The following is a 20,103-nucleotide window of genomic DNA, read 5'->3' as shown; positions in this document are numbered from 1 at the left end:
GCTCTTCATCAGTGTCATCTCAGAAGCAATTCAAGTTGTGTAGACTTTTATATTTGAAGTCACAGTAGCCCAAGATCACTGTAGAAGCTAATTTGGCTGTTTTAAAGGCTGCAACAGTGATTAGTGTAGAGGAAGAAAAACAAATGTTTTTATATTTAAATTATTTGTCACAAAAAGCAACATGATTTTGTTGATTTTTTTTTACATTCTAATAAATACTTGGGATGATTTCTCACATTTAGTGGCATCACTGAGTTCTCCAGGATAGTTTGAAGATGTAAAGCTGGAGAAAGTAAATGTCAGATTAATCCAAAAAAAGAAACAAGTTGTAGCATTCCTAGTGTAGTTTGCTTAAAAGTAGGAGTTTGTGTTAAATTTATGGGTAGACAAGACATTACAAGGTGATTAGTAGTTATATTTTGACTTTTAAAAATGTTAATCGTGCCTGCAAACTGTTGTGATGAGATATTACAACAATTTTGTAGATCTGACTGTGATGTGGGTCTTCAAAGATACTGGGTCACCCGAGGACATCAAAAAAAGGCTCAAATTTACGAGCTTTTTAGCTATTTTTCCTCGCCCACCTATTGGCTGCCCTGGACCAGCTACCCTTCAAATCGTCTCCTAATTGGTCAGATTTCAACAGGGCTTTCCGGGCGGAAAAACAAGTCTCGCTGTGATTGGCTGATCCGTCTGTCTGGCTGTTGGATTTGTAAAAACGGATCCATCTGCGAGTCGCTGTAGGGCGCCGTCCGGCATGTCTTGTTTACGGCGAGGTCGGAATCCCAACCTGCGGTCCCGCTAACCGTTTCAGGTGAGTTTCTTTAATGTTATTTAGCTTCAGTCACCGTGTGCAACTAAACTGCGACCCAAGGATACGTCCAGCCGCCCCATAATATATGGTGGAAGATATGACAGTTCACGGCTACGTCTATTCCCTGGTGCGGTAACTGGATGCTATACACTATAGGAATATCAGTGTTAGCCAAACCATGCAGGTTTGACGGAGTTACAACAAATCTCTGCTGCGACGCACCTAAAATGTTAAATGCGCTTCACTGTCTGGATAACCGTCTTTTAGAAGATATAAACCTTGGCTTGACTAATGAAACGCTAGCGCATAAATAAAAGTTCCAGCAAGTAGACGACGCTCATTTTTGATCGAACCGCCGCTTCTGTTTGATTATAAACAACACCTGAAATATTTTTTATACTTTATTAGCTACAAAACCTGGTACATTTCCGTTTCATCGTGCTGCTACCTCTATTAGCTTGGCGTAGTTATTAGATATGCGCAAGACAACTTTTCGCGCAAGTGAACGAATACTGCGTGCCAACCACAATGACTGGCAAACACTAGGAGCTCACATTCAAAGGTTGAAAGTCGGTTTTGCCTCTAATCTGAAATTTTCTTATGCTATCGACTATGAAGTTGGATTTATAATGCAGTTTCAAAAGAAAGGACTGTTATTTACACGTTTCTTATATCCCACTGAAACATAATTAATTCCCTTTCGTGGCACTACGTAAAATTGCATAGCGGTTGGAAAGCAAAAGTAAACCCGTTTATAAGAGTGCGAAACCTTTTTTATTGACTCTATTGGAGACGTATCACTCACCAAGCTTGACTGTGCCTACATTTCAATGAGCACAAGTCAAAATCTCCGTGAATGGCCCCACCTGTCTATTGTTGCATTGTTGATATTGCTACCTATGCTTATTTAAATCTTAAGGTAGTGGTGTCGTCTTTCAGACTTTGCGTTACTCTGTACCTCTTTGTCTGCTCGTCTTTTCAATCAGTTAATTGTTTGTTGTTGTTTTACAAGCGAATGTGTCAAAATTTCTGTTGCTCAGCTGTGAATATTTGCTGCTTTTCTCGCTTTTATGTGATAGTAAACATCATATCTGTGGGTTTTGGGTTGTGGATTGGACATGAGAACTTTATCAAGCCAAGTCACTGTTATTTATAAAACTCATTCAAAGCAACAGCTGTTGAGTCAAAGGGCTTCCCAGTAATGAAAAAAGACTGGAGTTAGAATTTAATCGAACAAGTTTAAATACTAGGGTTAAGATCCAACAGTGTTATTTATGCTGTAAAATTAACCGATTAATTGGACTATTGGGAATTAAAACCCTGCAAAAATGGTTTAAAAATACAATTATAATTAGCTGACTATATTAAAAATACTGTTGTAATATTATAGTGTTATTTATTGTGGTGATTAACCTATCTAAGTTAAATATTTTAACCTGATTAGTTAAACCCAACAAGTCCAAGGACTCTCTGGATTTCCTTTGTGATACACATGTCTCATATTTCTGACATTTTGCCTATACAAACTAATCATTTGTGTTACTGTTCTTCACTGCAGAATACACTTCCATCCCAGAGTTTAGCAAAGTAAGTGAGGCTTCTTTTTTAAGACCTCTTCTGAAGTGCTTTCGTACTGATATGATACCCCGCATGTGTGTTGTTTTTCCGTTGTTGTTATTACAGAGAAGGCCAGACAAGGAGAAAGAGAGCGAGAGAGAGCAAGGGGATGTTGACTTATCCCTCTGACTCGCTCCCTAAGATAGTTTGTCCAATGGATGAAGATGCTATTCCCCCAAACCCTTTCTGTAGTGCACCTCCCCACAGTGAACCTCCACCACCTCTCCTCCCCCTTTCCTCCATCACTCCCAGGTATAGTTTTCCTGTCACCTTTTTGGTTTCTTTGGTGTATTTTCCCCTTCTTGCTTTATGGCACTTGTTTTCTTTATGGACCGATCGGTTTAGGAATACACAATATTGAATTGTGGCCAATATCTACTTACTTCTCATCTCCATAGCTATTGTAGTCATTAACGGCAAAATGCGTTGGACAAATGTATTTAATTCCAGTGACTTCATGTTTCTATTTTCGTCCAATGCAATGTGAGTGCATGATGCAGATTGGGATGTCTCGGCACCTGCCCATATGTTTTTTTTTTTTTTTTTTGAAGATTGCATCTTGTCCGAATATCACCAGTTCAGTCATAGTACAATTTTCCTCACCTGAAATATAGAGTGCCTCCAGCGTTTAGTGTTGAATAGCTTGGCCAAATAACAGAAAGGTTTTTGTACGATTGCTGGTACTTACTGGAAATCCCACCTGAACTGAAGACAAGTTTTTCTGAACACTCAAATGAATGTATTCCCTTGGATTGGCTTATAGCTTTTGTAAGAAATGCAGCTGAATTGTAATTCAGTTAGAGCTAGCTCATGGTTTAGAAAGATTGGATGATCAGATTGATAATCATGTTTATTCTTGTTATATTGCATCAAAATATTGAGCTGATTTGTTGGTTTTCTATCTTTTTCTTTATTTTGATACTGGTTCGTCTGCCTTTTTCTTCCCTACGGCTGGCTGTACGTTTGGGGTTTTTTGAGTTTGAAACAAAAAATGCTGCATGTAAGCTCAATTTAAGGATTTCTGTGAACCATTCACAGTTGTGCCGGTGATGGAACATCTGGACACAGACGAAGTGGTCGCATCCAGGCGGTCAGAGCTCAGACTCCTAAAAAGCAGAGTAACACAGACAGCCGAGCGGCTCAGAAACCATCCAGACAGAATCCGTCCCCCTCAAAGAGACAAAGACAGATTGGAAATATGGTAGGAATCTAACTTGAAAATCTTGTTTAGATGCTAATCAGTGATGAAATGACTCTCTGCTAATAGCACTGTTGATTCATCCCTCTTGTTTACAGGTGCAAGTGTCTCTGTCTGAGCAGCCAAGGGTTGAAAGAGCACATGTGCATGAGAAACAAAATGAGGTCAGTTTCATCTTTGTTTGATTTGATGTTTCTACATTGAATCCTTCTGTGAAGAGACACATTGAGAGGCTGTTTGTCTGTCTGCATGCTCTAGGTAGTATTTTTTCCTGGTATTAAGCCATTTGACTCTAATCTCTTTATGCAGAAGCTGTACTGTAAGGCTGTGTATGGAAACATTTGAGACCTGTACAGTGAGCGGGGTGTCAGGGTTAATTGAGTGATTTAATCCTCCTTCACGGTCTGCTGCATCTGACACAGACAGGCAATCGGGTGTCTTAATGTGACCTACTAATGCGCAGACTACAGATACAACAGAATGCAGTGTATCTTTATTGTCTCCATTTCAACCAAAACAAATAACCACACAGTAAGCTGGCTGAGTAAAAGACCACTCTTTACAACTCCTTTTGTCTTTTACCAAAATTTAGAAAGTCCATATTTCTTGTCATCTAAAATTAATACAGTAAAATTGCTTCTCTTCTTTTTTTTCCAGGCGGAAATAGGTTAAATATAAAATAATTTGAGTGTACCCCTTTACAACACAAAACCTTAACCATAAATTAACACTTCTTTTTTGTTTATATTATAAACGTGAAAGATATTTCTTTTTCTTTGTTTAAAAAAAAAAAAAAAGTTTCCTCAAAGAGCATGATTTGATATGTTTTGTAGGTGGTTTAGTTGGCTGGATCAGAAGCTTAGTTGATATTGATGCTCAACCAAGCGCTGCTTAATTCTCCTAAAACAACTGTAAAATATTTATCTGTTTATTTTCCAGGATGGAGTGGATTTTAGTTTTACAGCAGAGCGCCAAAACAAGTAAGTGTGACTGCTATTTTTTTAACAGCTTGTATTTGCATGATAACCATATCGATGATTTGGAAACATTTTACTGAGGCATTTTTTATCTATCTTGTATTTTACCAGTTGAACACGTGAATAGGAAACTATGTTTAGAGAGTAACAGCTGTGATCCGAGCCTGTGCTGCAGGCGTGGCGCAAGTAATTTTCCATGGAACATTAAAAATCAGGAAAGGGGACATGAACACTGACATTTCAGGGCTCTTTCAAAAATGGAAAACTAATTACAGTATCTTTATCAAAAGTTACACGGTGCAGTGATGCTTTGACAAGAACCTTACATCTATATGTTTTAATTTTAGATTTTTCACTCCTGCTTAGTGATTTGTCACATTTCCTTTTTTATTATAGGGAAAAGGATCAGAAGACACCAGATGTGTCTCCTGGAGAAAGTGAAGTTGAGCAGTTGGCCCAGAACACCACAAAGAATGTTGATGATACTAAATCTGACATGAGTACATGCAGGGAATTGGCTGCTGAAGACACTTTTGAAAATACTCCGGCACCGAAGGGATGGGTGATCGGCCCGTTGTTTCAGTCATTCAAATCGAAGATGGCCAGTTTCACAGAGATAGTAATGAGCCCCGTCAAACTCTTCAGAACCAACAGTCCTCCGCCATCCATGCCCCACCCGGACAAACTCAGTGAGTGTGAGCTACAAGTCGCTGAAACAACTGATGCTGAACACTCAGAGCCAAGCAATACGTTTCATTCAGGACAAAGCGAGGACAGGAATCAGGGTACTACAACTGTTTCGCAGAGGCTCAGTGATGTAGGAGGTGCACATGATACAGAAACTTTTCTTCCCAAATATTCTAAAAAATTAGACTTTGATGCAGAGTTGTCAACACGCAGTTCTGAACAAACTGCTGAATGTGCAATAAATCAGAAGACTAAAATCTCACCTGATTTAGTGCCTTTTACGCACAGTCCCTTACCCTGCATTGTTTCTGAGCAAGTTTCAGAAACTGTTGGGTCTGCCATAAAATCGTCAATCCTGTTACGGTCCACTGCCGATGTAAGTGCCTCAAATATACCCAAGTTAAATTTGTCCAGTGCTGTGGAGGACCAGAAGAACAAGGTGGCTTCCCGGCTGAAAATACCACCCAAAAGACGTACAGGGAATAGATCTGAATTCAAAAAAGTTAACTCAAGGACTCTTATGTCTGAAGACATAAAGGAGGAATCTGACTCAGAGGTCAGTGACAGGCAGCTTTCTCACCAGTACTCTGTTAAATCAAACAACGGTGACTCAGACAAAATACTGTCTTTGTCTTCTTCAATCTATTATGCTCAGCCTGACTCAGACGGTCTTCAGCCTAATGACAGTGATGGTGATGCTGGGAACATGGAGAGTTGCAGCTTGGTTCAACAAAGCCTCTATCACAACATTAGTGACGGTGCTACTAAAAGGACACTGGAGCCTACTGTGGATACACTGCAGCTGGAGTGTCAACTAATCCCTGAAACATGCTCAGGTACAGGCTCTGAGAGAGCAAAGAGGGCGATGAAACCGAACTGTAATTCCCAAGATTCTTCAATAAGTAAAAGATTGAAAGCAAATCCCGAGGATACAAAAAATGAAGCGTTATTAAACATAACTTCAGATACTGGCAGAAGGAGAGAGCTAAGACCACCAAGAAAGGAGGCCGTGCTGATAAATACCAATAGAGATGGGGAAGAAACTCTGAAACCTTCTAGAACAAGACAGGCCACTTCAACAAAAACAAATAGGAAAGGAAAAGGTAGACAAGAAATGCTTGCTACAATAAATGAAGCAGCCCTACACATGCAGACTGAAAGTTCCCCTGATGCCATGTTGGTTTGCTCGCTGGATAAAAGCAGTGGTGTGTCGGAGGACATCCAAAAGGGCTGCAGCAGCAAAGTGAAGCCTAGCAGTACATGCAAAAGACTGAAGACGAGCACAGTTCTGAGTAAAGCTGATGTGAACTTTGACAACGGCATGGATGTGGAGACAACTGTGGCAATCACGTCTACTAAACAAGCTGAGGAGGAACCCTTACCTGAAGTTCTTGTCCGTCCTGATATAAAGCAGCTGCAGGGCAAGTGCAGGAATATGAACAAAAAGCCACTAAAACGGAAATCGCCAGACCAAGCGAGCCCCATGACTGAACCAGACAGCACTTCGATGTCAGACACATTAGTGGTATCATTGGAGCCATTAGAACTCACACTTAGAAATTTGAATACCTCTGTTGTTCAGAAAGAAGAAAACTCTGCTAGAGGACAGAGCCAGCCGTCCAAGAGACCCAAAAAGGGTCTTAGAGGTGCTGTTCAATCATCTAGTGGGACTCAAGAGACAAAGCAGTGTATCACTAACTCTCGATTATTAACCAAAGAAAGTCAGACTAAAGAAAGCAAAGGTAAAGTCTCAACAGACCCTGTATATTTTGAAATGACACCCTTTGAAGATATTCCCAAACCTGTTCCTTCATCCTCCAAACCTCTTCTGGACTCTTATGGACAATTATACAATGAAGACAAGAATTTTACAGATGGACAAGCAAATTGTGGTGCTGATGAAATATTTCTTACAGACTGTGAAGTTAGTAGCAATAGCAGCATCAGTCTCTCTAGGCTAAGGTCTAGCACAAGAAGAGTTAACATTAAGGCGAGGCGAGATAACCAAAGGAGGAAGTGCAGGGTTTTGCATAGTAGGACGCGTAAAGTTGAAGAGATGACAAAATCTGTCACTATGGAGGATGCAGATCTGGCTACATTAAGTGTACACTCATTAGGAAATGGGTTTTCGATGCGCCTCTTGCGCAGCTACTCTTGCCCAGAGATCCCCTCTCTCTGTCACCATGACATGCCCTTGACTTCCTCTGTGCATTCACCACATCACAGCAGGACTCCCACTTCCCACCACCACCAGTCCTCCCACAATTCCTTTGTCTCTCACGCTCACAAATCCCTGCGGCGGGCTCGTCGACACACAGTCTGCAGCGTGGAGGTGGAGAGGGAGATCGCTCCTCTGTGTCTTCGGAAGGAGGTGTATCCGTCCAGAAGATCTGCCCCATACGACCCCCTCACCCAGCACCTGTCTCCCAGTCTTGCACTTTCCCCAAGTACGTCCCTTTCAGCGCTCGCTTCCTGCTTCCTCTCAAGCCCCCTGGCTTTCCTTTCCAAGAAAGTTGACGGCAGAGGAGCTGCTGCCAGCAGTCCCAGCACTTCCAGTCATGTTTCCTCTCCCTCCTCCTCCTCCTCTTTGGCATTCCCATTGAGCTCCTCCTTGTGGCACCTTCCAGGATTTAATGCAAGAACTGACTCCTCTGGTGGGACTTTGGATTCTAATGGCAGGTAACAGACTTTTTAAAAATCTTCAAGTAGATCTATAATGCCAGTGATTCTCCAAAGTGTCAAAACTTTGCTGATATTCACTCTTGGCTTCTTTGAAGTGGGAATCGATTGGAGTGTGAGATTGAGAGGAGACACCAGAGTGAGGAAGAGGAGGATGATGGCGAGGACACAAGCTCCTCCAGTCAGGAGTTTGAAGACGTTGGACTGAGAGAGGAAAAGGCTCTGTCTGACTCTGAAATCAAGGTACACATTATTTTAAATATGTGTAATGACTTCTTGTGTATGTTGAAATTTAAACACTAGTGGTGTTACTTTCATGTGAACTTTGTCTCACTTTATTTGCCACTTGTAGATACACCTACAGAACAGTACTTCAGTCTAAATCAAATAGACACTATATAATATGTTTGTTGTATTGTATCTCAGTGCACAACCTTTTTAAAACTCCAAAAATAATTGCGAATATTTCAGCATCCTAAAATTTAAGTGATATTTTGTCGTAGGTGGGTGCAGGTCTCTGTCACACATTTTATGATATAAAATCTCTGTGCCTTGTAGACTCTTCGCATGTTAAATTGATGTCTTTCTTTAGCGCATTGTCAAGCACATTGTAAATTAGCGCTGAGAACACCTTTTTCGAATAAGTTCTAATGTAGCGAACATTTAGGTCACGTGACTGATCAGCTGTTTCCTGCTTCATTTGGTGTCTTTGCCTTTGAACCACATGAAACAATAGAATTGTAAGTTATTTTAGCCACTGATAAACAACTACAAGCAGCTACTCTGTTTATTACAGCCATGATTAGCATAGCCTGTACTGCCCCCTTCTGATGACACTAAGCAGCCCAGTGCAGTTGCTCTAAAGCAGTTCAGGGAATCAAACTTAATTTACATTTTTCTGTTTTTTGCAGCATTTAACAAGTTCACTTTATACTCATTTGATAATTATATGAAAACACAGCTATTGTTAGCTTAGCTGGTGCATACTATACATCTCCCATTGCACTGTGGTAACTGTAGTTGCTGCTGATTTTATTACTTTATGCTTTCAAAATGAATGATCTCAGCGTTCATCATCACAGGTGGTGAAAAAGCACGAGGAACGAGGGAAGGTGTCGTCTATCAGAATTCGCAAAACTTTACCCAAACCTCAGACCAACCTGACGCCCATGGGCCTGCCCAAACCAATCAGGTCTGTAGCCCATTATACATTCGTTAAGTATCACACTGTAGTGGCACAGGTCACTCTACACAAATGCTACAATAAGCAAGATAAAGAGAATTCCTGAATTCCTTTGTTGCTCCATTGTGTGTATATATATAGAAGTAGTTATTTAAACATAAGGGTAAGTCATTTCACTTTTGTAATTAGTATTTTCATAGCCACAATTCACACAGCAAGTACACACCGAATCTTAAGTAACAGTCTTATCTAGCCTCTATGTCTGTCTGGCTGAAAGTACAAAAACCTCTATGCTGATAAAATCTACAAGTTCATGTTCAATCATGTGCAGTAAATTCAAACACATGCAGCACTAAAAGTACAACGCAGGACAAATTCTGTTGGGTCACACTCTGACCTAGAGCTGAAAGTGAATTTATGTCAGTTCACGTGTTTGTTTATTGAAGAACTTTTAATCAACTCTCAGACTGATTGCATTGTTCCGTTTTTCTTCTGTTACACTACAGGCTGAAAAAGAAGGAGTTTAGTTTGGAAGAAATCTACACCAATAAGAATTTCAGCAAACCACCTGAAAGGTAAAGTCAACATATAGAACTGTTTATAGCATTTAGATAAGTGGTAAATGTTTCACTTGCACATCGAGAAGAAGCTCAACAAGTCACAAGTCTTTTACAAATATGAATCCAGACAGAAAGCTTAAATTACACCAACACCACCATTTCCCTTTAGACTTTGAACAGTAAAATGAACTTTATTTATGGCTCTATGCGGTGTTTCTGCACTTAAAGGAGTTGCAAAGGTAAATCTTGAACACTCCGGAGAGATTTGTTGGTTTAAAAATACTGAGTCATGTGTTGTTTTTGTCACCATCGATAGTTCTTTATGACTCTGGCTGCATGTTTGGGTTTGTTGTTGTGCTCCAGAATGAATGTGAGACACCACCCTGATTGTATTGCATGAGGGATAAAAATCTAAGCTTTCAAAATGCCTTAAACCTTTGCATACTGCTGGACTGTAATCTTGATAATGTATTCTTCATTCAAGAAATCTTTCTAACTATTCCTTTAAGTCAAACACTACAATGATACAGGACTTTTCCCATCAGATGTAAGATTGCAATCAGCAAAACTTCTTAGCGAAATATTATTCCAAACATTTGGTTATTTATATGCCTCCTTGTCTGCAACAAACAAAGCTGGAGGAATCATGTTTTAGAGTTGTGTGTCTGTCTGTCACATTCTTGTAAACTCAGTGTCACAGGAACACCTTCAGAGAATTTCTTCAGATTTGGCCGCAACATCCACTGTGACTCAGAAATGAACTGATTAGACTTTGTTCTTCAGAGGGGCCATGTGATATCACAAAACCTTTTTTGGTCATAACGCAAGAATTAACACGCCAGTTGTGAGAAAATGTCCCACAAATATCCATAGGATAAAGAGATGACGTTTTTATATTAAAATAATCAGAGCTCAAGTCTGGAGATACAAGAAAGGAAACTGCAACTCGGCGGTGTCGCACAATCACGAGGCAGTAGTTCCAGTTTTTGTTTTCTAAAGTGCAACTGAAGCTGTTTTGTCACAAACCAGTTTTTACCAGCCTTGAGCCTCCATTCTCTTTGTGCATTGCATAGTTTCTCTCAACTATCAGACAGAATAATCTAAAGCTCTAAAGTGTGCTTCCAGTGTAAACACACCACGTGCTCATACTGGCTGTGATTTGCTACGTTGTGTGCATTTTGGACACAGCTTCAGTGTCTTAGTTAGACCAGATGGTGGCACCAGAGGAAAGGTCATGTTGTTATCCAAAACAGCTGCATCAGTATGTCATCAATTTTCCGCTGCCTTAACTCGGATTTATCACTCGCGTTTCAGCCGGCTGGAAACCATATTCGAGGTGCCTCTCAATCGCAGGAACGGTTCTGAGTCCTGGTTTGGCCAGAGGCGTGTCAAGCGATTTTTGGAGTTCCTGGAGGTTGGTGAGGCCAGAAAACCAAAGAAGCCTCTTCTCGGGATTGGAAAAGCAGGTATTACCTCCTCCAGGACGAGAAGAGGGGGCTTCCCTAAAGACGAACCGTCCCTCAGCGCGCAAGATATGGACTCACTGCTCTGCGCGAAGCTTGATCAGCTGAATTTGTGGTTGATACACGATCAGAAAGACAGTTGACAGATGCCTCTTAAATGTCGACTGTTTGGCAGCCTTTAAAAACAGTTTGTTTCAACATGAAGATTCACATGTGAGTCTTCCAGCTCTTTTTTTTTTTTTTTGTATCAGCACAATCGGTGTATAAATGTTGTGGTGACAAGTTCAGTTGAAGAATTACTTTTTCATTCTGTAGCATTTGTAGCCTGCAAGTTGAAGAACAGTACATCATAGCATCATAAATGTATTGCCTCATAGAAGTTTGTTCTGAACATAGTGGTAAAATGCTTTATACATGTATACTAGTAAGTCGCTTTTTCATTTATATACAACCTTTGCCGTCCGTTTCTCCCCTCAGCTACTTCCCTTTTTCAATAACAGAAAAAAAAGTTGATATTCTTCTTTTAAGCACTTGTATAGTATAGCATCATTTCCGTATTTTAAATCTCAGACCAGTTTCGACAACTCTACACAACCTGCCTGTGAGGGTGAGTCAAGATGAAATTCTGCTGCAGTAAGTTTTTTTTTTTCCCCAAAATGATAATACAGATTGTATCTGATTTGTGTTGCACTCTCTGTTTGGAAACAAGGCAGGGTGTCATGCTACTAGCAGTGACCTTGCAGTATCATTTTGAGTTGTTAATAGAGGCAGCTATTTTTTATTAAATGCTGAATAGAACTTTTAAACGTGCCAGCAAGAGATTTGTAACCACTGAAACTAATTTCACAAAGTTTCTGTCCAAGAAATTTGTGTACAATCAAGTGCATCTGCAAATGGCTTGGACTGTGTAAATCATTTTACTCAGCTCAGGACAGGGCCTTTTCAATTAGTCACTTATTTATGTTTGTAATTTTGTGGCTATAGAGGTTTTGTTTCCTAAAATATAACATGAAAACCATAAGGCACTCCAGGGAGCATTTCTAATCAGTGGAAGTGTCCACTGCTGTTTCTTTGTTTAACCTGTGGTTCTCTCTGAATTGTTCTGTGGGGTGACTTCTTGTTAAACTACCTATCTATGTATTTTTTTTGTGGGGAAAGGGGGATTTTTTTGCCAAACATTAATGAGGTTGCCTTAACTGTAAAATTTGCTGGCACATTTGTAATTGTCGCTGTGTTTTTGTTTGTTTGTTTGTTTTTTTATGAGGGCATGTCAAAATGCTTCAAGCAACTCAGAGCACAAACGTTTTTTGTCATTTTATTATAAAATTGTTTATATGTTTGTATAAAAGTACAACATATGGATACATTTGACAATATTAAAGCTGATACGGTAACAATGCAATAAAGCCAAGATAATGTTGGCACAACAAGCGCAGCTTCTTGTAACGTCCTGGTGAAGCACTGCCACGATCACTGCCATGCCATTTTATTTCCAGCAGAGACCCAATCCTTGATAAATACAGGTATGCCGTTACAGTATAGATTCACAGACTGACTAATTTATTAACTTTTGTAGTATCCACAAGTATATACAATAACTAAGAATGACTATTTGTTAAACTGTAATGTCAGAAATATTAAGGATTGGGTCATTTCTGGAGGATGACAGGCCTAATCTTTAATATACATTATGTATATGTGTCTTGTCGTGTCATGTTTCAGACTATAGGCAATGCTGGATTTTATATGTTCATTTAAATTTGGAATTGTGCATATGTTCATATATTGTTGAATAAATATTACAGCGTATAAAAAATGTAAAAGTTGCAAGGTTTTTAATACCATCTTCTAAAGTGTTTGTTCCTTGCGTAGCAGTCTATCAGCACAAAAGAAACTACAGCAGTCTTTTTTTATGTTCGTGTAACTTCCAGTTTCTTAATGAGCAGCTTTGTACTGTCCACTGTCTGTCTCCATGAACAGAATCTGAAGAAGAGCCACTCCACGGGTTATTTCCTGCAGAGGATGATCAGTCTTGCAAAGTGAGAAGATATGAGATCAGTGCCATTAGCAAGGGAATTATTGCCAGAATGGAGAACCAAGTCACGAGGGAGATGATGCTGAACTTTTTCGCCCGTTGTGAAAACTTTTCCATTACCGCTGGATCTCTCGACGTCTCGGCCTGTTGTAATAAAGACAGGACAATATTTAGAAGTGAGGATTAACTCATAAAACCATCCCTGTGCAAAACCATATAAATGTCCAATTATTTTAAATTGTATCAGTTTTCAATCACTGCATTATTTCTAAGTTGACAAGTAGAATATTTCCTCATATGAGCAGTCAAAAACAAAAGCTTGAGAAAGACTATTAAAAACATGGGCCCCAAAGCAGAGTAAATGCACACAAGCTAGAACAGCTGTGATTACAAAATATAGTACATCTGTGATTTACAATTTGCAAAAACAAACTGTAAACACCAGAACTATCTCAGTTTTGGCCATATGGGCTGTGATTAACTTTATCATGACTCCACATGGAAAAGAATTGCCAGAGGAATGGAAACACCTGATTGCGAGAATTCACAAAGATGGAAACGCATACAAGAAGACTGGGCAACTAAATGTCAGTTGCTGCAGGTATAAAGATGCATCGAACAAGCCATCATACCACTAGTCAGAGCTGCAGTGGTTGTTTTTCAAACATGACACCACAGACAGTGCGTGACTTTCACATTCTAGCTCTGACAAACAGACAAGTGACAAACAGAGTGCTTCAGATTTGGCACAAGGGTTATCAGTGGACATCAAGAGTTTCTGTGACAGCTCAGACAGTGTGAAGGACCACACATTCCATCAACCTCTATGATGGCATCCAAGAAACAAAAAAACAACTTCTTTACTCTTTAGCAGTAAACTGGAAGAATAAACTGAGCCTGATGAATGTTGGGAGCACTCAGGATAAATTTGTTTGGCTCAGACTGTTTGACATGAACGTGAGGACTCACACAGTAAACGCATAGTCCTGACAGTGAAGCACAGAGGTGGGAGTGTGATGATAAAACATAAGAAATGACAACATAGAAAACAGTTGTGTGTCTTTATACAGCTGGTAATCAAGAACTGCACGTTTTGAAACTTTTAAAAATGTACTTATATCTGTATTTTTTTTAAAATCACATTTGCTTGTGTGTGTCCAAACAATACTCACAAGTCTCGATGTGCAATGATTTACATTTTTTTTTTTACTTTACTTTTTATAATTTTTGCATATGTTTAAGCTATTTTAATGCAAGTAGGGGAAGACAAAATGCAGAATCCAGACCGTAATTGAAGAGTTCATTTGCAAGAATGGATAACTCAATTTTTGTAGGTTTTCAGAAAACGTATTTTTTTTGTTTGCTTGAGATAATATCAATCAAACTGAAGTTGAGTGGATTTGATTGAGTAGAAATGACATGACAAAAATAGAGATAACTTAAGTTTGATTGATATTGTCTCAAGTTGACAATGGAAAAGTAGGTTTTCTGAAGGTTTGTGAAGATGGAGTTATCTGTTTTTGCAAATGAACTCTTCAAATATATAATACATTTCAACAAAGCAAGTTGATACAGGGCTTTATCAGTTTGCAGTAAACAAATGTCAAGCGACTGTCAAGTTCACATCGTGCAAGTTCAGTCTTTTCAATACTAAAAACTCACACTTGTGTTATTGTTTTCTCTGCTGCAACTCAGCCAAATATATAACTGTCTGTTAAAGCACAAAGAGGAATTTTTGTACTTGAAAGGTAAGTTAATTTTCATCTAAAAAGCTGCAGCCTCGTTAACCTCAGGTGAACTTTAATCATGTTAGACTGTATACAGCCTTTGATCTTATCCCCTGATCCTCACACTAAACTTTTCACTTATTACTTTAGGAAAGGTTTCTTTGCAGCCAGTATGGGCAGGTGCAATGATTACAATGTGTAATAACCCTGCAAGTGTACTTTAGGACAAGTGAATGTGACTTGAAAAGAATGTGAGCCTCTCCTTTTAACAGGGGAAGTGCTGCATTCAAAAAACTTCAGAAACAGAAAACTAATTTGCCTGGACTTGTGTCAGGTAATGTTTGATTAAGAACCACAGACCAGCCAAGTCTGTCACAATAAGCTCATTGTCTGTGTGAACTCAGCATGTATTTGGAATGTGACCATTTCATTGACATGTAAAACAAAATCTGGGGCAGAAAAGAAAAGAGAAAGTACCTTGACAGAGTATATCAGAGCTTTGATTCCGATGCAGGAGATCCCACAGATGATGCTGCAGATGGCCAGTTTCCTGTAGTGTTTTTCTTTGCAGCAGGAAACAGTGTCCTGCTCAGTGCTGCTGATTACTACTTGATTGCAAGTGTCATTGTTCTCTGCGTCACCTGTTCCTGGTACAGTAGTCAGCGGGAGCTCTTCGTCTTCCATTGTTACATGTGTCTGAGTTGAGTTTGACATTTCTGCAAAATATGACATTGAGTGTAAGAGAGGTTGACCCAGAGGGCAAGTTCAGGTGAGCTACATCAAACCTCTGAAAGCCAATTTTGACTTAGCACAACAGCACTAGTCTGAGCAGTTGTTCGTCATGGTTTAGACTTGATAGGACTGTTTGTTTTTGAGATAAAGGGAGTTTTAAGGAGCTGTTTCACCCTTTGTGTAAGGACAAACCCTGCTCAGGTAAATGTTTAGGCTATTAAAATTAATTGAGTGGTCTTGGTTTGTGACTCGTGGCTTGTGCATCACTTTTCAGAATAATGTGCGGATAGAACAGTGCAAAGTCATTGAACATAATCTACTCTAAGCTATTAATGTTCCTGCTTTAATTCTAAACATAATAACCTGAATGCTGATATGACAAATACTCAGTGTCATGACAGTCTCTCCTTTGTTAAAATGGAGAAGGAAAAGCAAAACCAATGACAACATATGAGAAGAAACTCCAGTAACAGAATGAGTGTCAAGTAGCTACACCACTTAATTAAATGCATGTTTGCAAGATTAAAGAAATCTAAATTTAGTGATTTAGATAAACCTTTTCAGTTTCAAGCACTTTTAAAACTTGTTGTGTTGGTATAATATTGCATCAACTTAATATTGTGTGTAATTCAAACTCAGATTTCTGTGTTGGTTCATTTAAAGCCAAATTCAGGTTGAGGTAACTTGGCCTGATAACTTGTTTTTCTTTACTTTGAAAAAATCTTCATCCCTACCTACTTAACATTGGAGCAACATAACTTTTTAAAAAACTGACAACTTAAAACCTTGTGTTTATAATAATTAGGTACACAACACTTAAAAATTCCCTTTGAATAACATGAAAATACTACTTGGAACAACTATTTATTGGCGAATAATTAACTTAAAACTTGCATTTATGCTACAAAGACTGATTGTCCAAACTCTGTGTAGTTTTTTTGGTTTAACATAATTTCATTTGAAGTTGTTATAACTCAAGATTGAAGCAAACTGTTGTGTTAATGTTGTTGTTGACACCAGTGACTTTAGACAGCACACCTATCTGAGTATAACTTGGATGCCAACACTTGCTCAAGAGGAATATTAGGGATGTAAATTGTTCTTAGATCTTGTCCTTGTGGCAAACACTGTTGCTTCCTTTTACTGACTGCCCTGACAGAACATGTTTAGGAATTACAACTGAATAGGAACACAATAAATGATTAATAACAGCACTACAGACAGGCAGATTCATTATAATTGTTGCAGTTGTTTAAAAAAAGTCATATTTATATGACCACAGATGAGAATAAACTTGATAGTAGAGTGTGCCATGTCAAAAGGCTAAATAATGCGCCTCATATCGTAGGCGACAACAGTTTCCCAAAGGGAATATCAAAGTTGACAGTTGTTCTCAGATCTTGTCCTTGTGACAAATGCTGTTACTTCTTATTGATGACTGCCCTGACAATACAGGTTCTGACTGGATTTATGCACAACAAAATGAAAACTGTGCTCTCAAAAGTGTTTCCTCCAGCACTGGACAGAGCAGTTTTCTAGTAATGTCCCCTACAAGTTGAAACATGTTCTTTAAAATACACAGAAAGAATATTGTTTCTCTGTACTGAGCATGGGAAGTCTGGGTATTTCCACCATGAACAGAAAGTACCTTTTTAATGGCGGAACATGGAGCAGTGTCAGTGTTCCAAAAAAAAAAAAGCTGCAAAACTTGTATGATTAGACTTTAAAAATGTCCAGACTTCCTGCCTGGCTGGTAAGTTGTCAACGTGAAATGCAACTTATCTGATCACTGAGTTGTTCAAAAAGCATAGCAGCATAGTCTGTGTTCAAGGCAAAAATGTTAGCCTGAGCTCTGTATGTAATATTACACAGGCCTGTGAATCATTGAGCATTGTCACAGTGCGGTTTACTACAGCTAATATGAGCTCATTGATTAATGACGTTATTGCCTATAAGGTAAATCCTGATGATCCAAGACACAGTATTTACAACTTGAGTGAACATGTTATCAGTTTGACACCATTAAAACCTCTTCAAACTTTAAATGAAATTACAAACCTGATCAAATTCAAAGAGCTCAATGTGAGCTCACTCCTTCAGCAAAAGTTTGTCCACTCTGTGATCAGAGTGATATTAAAGTCCCAATGAGGTGGTCAGCAGGTGTATTTTCTTCTTGTCTCCTCAGGAAGATTCCAATGACAGCCGCAATCTGAGGCGTCCTCCTTAAAATCCTGAAAGTTTCAGTTAAAAATTCCCACACATGGTCATCCAAACACCACTTCTGTGACTGTGTTGAAACAGCAGCTGCTGAATCTGTGGAATCCCAGTGCCTTATAAGTTGTTGAATGACAGGAAGGAGAGCCTGGAGTGAAACTCTCTGTGAAACTTCCACGCCCATTTACTGTGCAGCATTTGCTTCTCTCTCGGCCTCCCACTCATACACTTGTTAACTCCCACTGTTACAGTTGTTCTCATATTCTATTCCTCCTATTTGCAGGTTAGACTTCCTCTCTCCCTGGTTAGTCACTCTGAGACATACTGTGGCGTATTACAGCCTTTACCTCATTACTTTCCTGCTCCACATTCCAGAGCGAGGGAAGGTGTGTCAGCACTTGTCTCGCCTTGGGGTGAAACAGACTCAGACTCCACTGTGTTACTTTAAAGGTGTCTGAGTTCACCTTTAACAAGAACACAGATCTCACACTTTTGTCTTCCAGTCATCACAACAGAAACAATCACTTCATCTTATATCACTATAACACTTACCATGAATATGTTTCTGGTCTCCTCCCATCCCTCTGCTCTCTGACCCACAGATAAGACACCCCTTGACTAATTTCTTTCAGAGCTGACGCCGCCCACTCCCAGACAGCGCTTCCCTCAACCTGAACATGTGCATGGGAGGGACCCGCTGTGACTTTTCATCCAATTGCTTTAGCTCAACAGACCTAATTTCTGCATCTGATTATTATTCATACTGTCAGGTGAATTAATCTCAGCTTCAAAGTTCCTCTCCGGTCATTGATTAAACCCCTAAAAACTCATATCTGTGTACTATTTTTACATATTTACAAGTTTTTTTTCCCAATTAAAATAATTCCTTCCTGCATTAAAATGGTTTTGATGTGTTTCTACACCTTTGCCTCCTTTAAAATATGCAAATCTACGAAGCCCCAACCCTTCTTCCCACCTACCTCTCCACACTGGCTGCAGCTCGAGCACACCAGCTCATTCACAACTCGGCTCAGAGATTGCGCTACACAGTGATTAGTTGTAATACTGGAGTAATGCAGCCACACCAGCTCTGAAGAAGAATAATGATCCAGAAAGTTCCACCCTGCAAGTTGACAGCATTGTTTCTTTAAGTTTGTTATGTATGAAACACTCGAAGTCTGAATCTGTGTATTCGACACTGTCATTGCCTTTCCTTTTGTTATTGCAGCCCACATTTTTGGAACATCTGTCCTGAAGATCTGAGGGCAGCAGAGTGTTGATATTTTTAAGAGCAAACTCACTTAAAAACGGATTTTGTTTAGTTATTTCTCCTTTTATTTATACATTTTTGCGTATTTTCTCAGTCTTTTGTAACTTTTTATAGTTGTCTTATTGGTTTTTATGAGCTTGACCCTGCTGCCGGTGTTTCCTCAGTATGTCAGTAGCAGTTTTATTGAGTTCTTCAGTTATAAGATCATGTTCAGAGGGTGGTGGGGTATTACTTTTATTGTTTTTATTGCCTTTTTATGTCCTTTTTATTCCTTCTGTTCTGTGAAGCACTTTGTGTCCCATTTCATTTATATTGAAAGTACTACACAGATAACAAAAAAACACCATATGGTAAGAGGGGAAAAGATTTGATTTTCACCATTTGATTTTCTTAAGAAGCTTTTGCGAACCGTATTTTCTTTAACCTGCAGATTCATGTCAAAACTGAATGAGTTGTTATCTCTTAATTGCCAGCGCTGATTCAAACCATTTAAAAATCTTAGCAAAGAGCTATGACTGGTCAAACTAAGACTAAGACGAACAAACAAACAATACAATCTAACAAAGCGTTATAAGATTTTGAAAAAGCTTGTGTCACTTCCATCCTGATTATGTCGACATCTGAGGGTTCAAAGAAACCTTTCGCTCCACCTCCATGCAGTGTGGCTCAAAGCCAAATAAAACCTGTTGGAGCAAAACATTTCAGTGACTCTGTCAGCTGCACTGCCTCAGATGCACCGACAAGAATCGGCAACACTGACGAGAGCAAAACAGCAAGAATTTGGTGATGAGCTAAAGGTGCACCACTGAAAGATGTAAGTCAGATTTTGCAAATACAAAAGACACTGGTTTGAAAACTGATGAACTTGGGGTTTTCAGTAAAAATTGTAAACAAGTGTTTACCTTCTTCCATTGAGTTCATTGGTACAGACACATGTGATGATAAAC

At 39.2% G+C, this 20,103-nt stretch overlaps 2 protein-coding genes and 1 long non-coding RNA gene across 3 annotated transcripts; 2 read left to right on the top strand and 1 right to left on the bottom strand.

The window, feature by feature from the left end:
• The first annotated feature begins 728 nt into the window (after positions 1-728).
• Positions 729-3,602, top strand: LOC103367338 (uncharacterized). The gene is made up of 4 exons (XR_520721.1): positions 729-814; positions 2,373-2,401; positions 2,498-2,683; positions 3,470-3,602. It is a non-coding gene; the product is annotated as an uncharacterized LOC103367338 (long non-coding RNA).
• Positions 3,603-3,609: 7 nt separating this feature from the next.
• On the top strand, positions 3,610-13,001 carry prr14 (proline rich 14). Its single transcript, XM_008295334.1, has 8 exons — positions 3,610-3,632; positions 3,728-3,793; positions 4,569-4,609; positions 5,003-7,972; positions 8,071-8,215; positions 9,055-9,164; positions 9,662-9,730; positions 11,030-13,001. The coding sequence occupies exons 1-8, from the start codon at positions 3,630-3,632 to the stop codon at positions 11,319-11,321; spliced, it is 3,696 nt and encodes a 1,231-aa protein (XP_008293556.1). The 5' UTR covers positions 3,610-3,629; the 3' UTR covers positions 11,322-13,001.
• On the bottom strand, positions 12,478-18,523 carry LOC103367336 (uncharacterized). The gene is made up of 3 exons (XM_008295335.1): positions 18,439-18,523; positions 15,418-15,656; positions 12,478-13,357 (listed from the first exon to the last, which is right to left on the bottom strand). The coding sequence occupies exons 1-3, from the start codon at positions 18,464-18,466 to the stop codon at positions 13,205-13,207; spliced, it is 420 nt and encodes a 139-aa protein (XP_008293557.1). The 5' UTR covers positions 18,467-18,523; the 3' UTR covers positions 12,478-13,204.
• Between the last annotated feature and the right edge of the window lie 1,580 nt (positions 18,524-20,103).

The sequence above is a fragment of the Stegastes partitus genome, unplaced genomic scaffold (assembly GCF_000690725.1).
Source record: "Stegastes partitus isolate 25-593 unplaced genomic scaffold, Stegastes_partitus-1.0.2 Scaffold1038, whole genome shotgun sequence".
NCBI classification, from domain to species: Eukaryota; Metazoa; Chordata; class Actinopteri; family Pomacentridae; genus Stegastes; species Stegastes partitus.
This window is presented reverse-complemented; position numbering and strand designations above follow the sequence as displayed.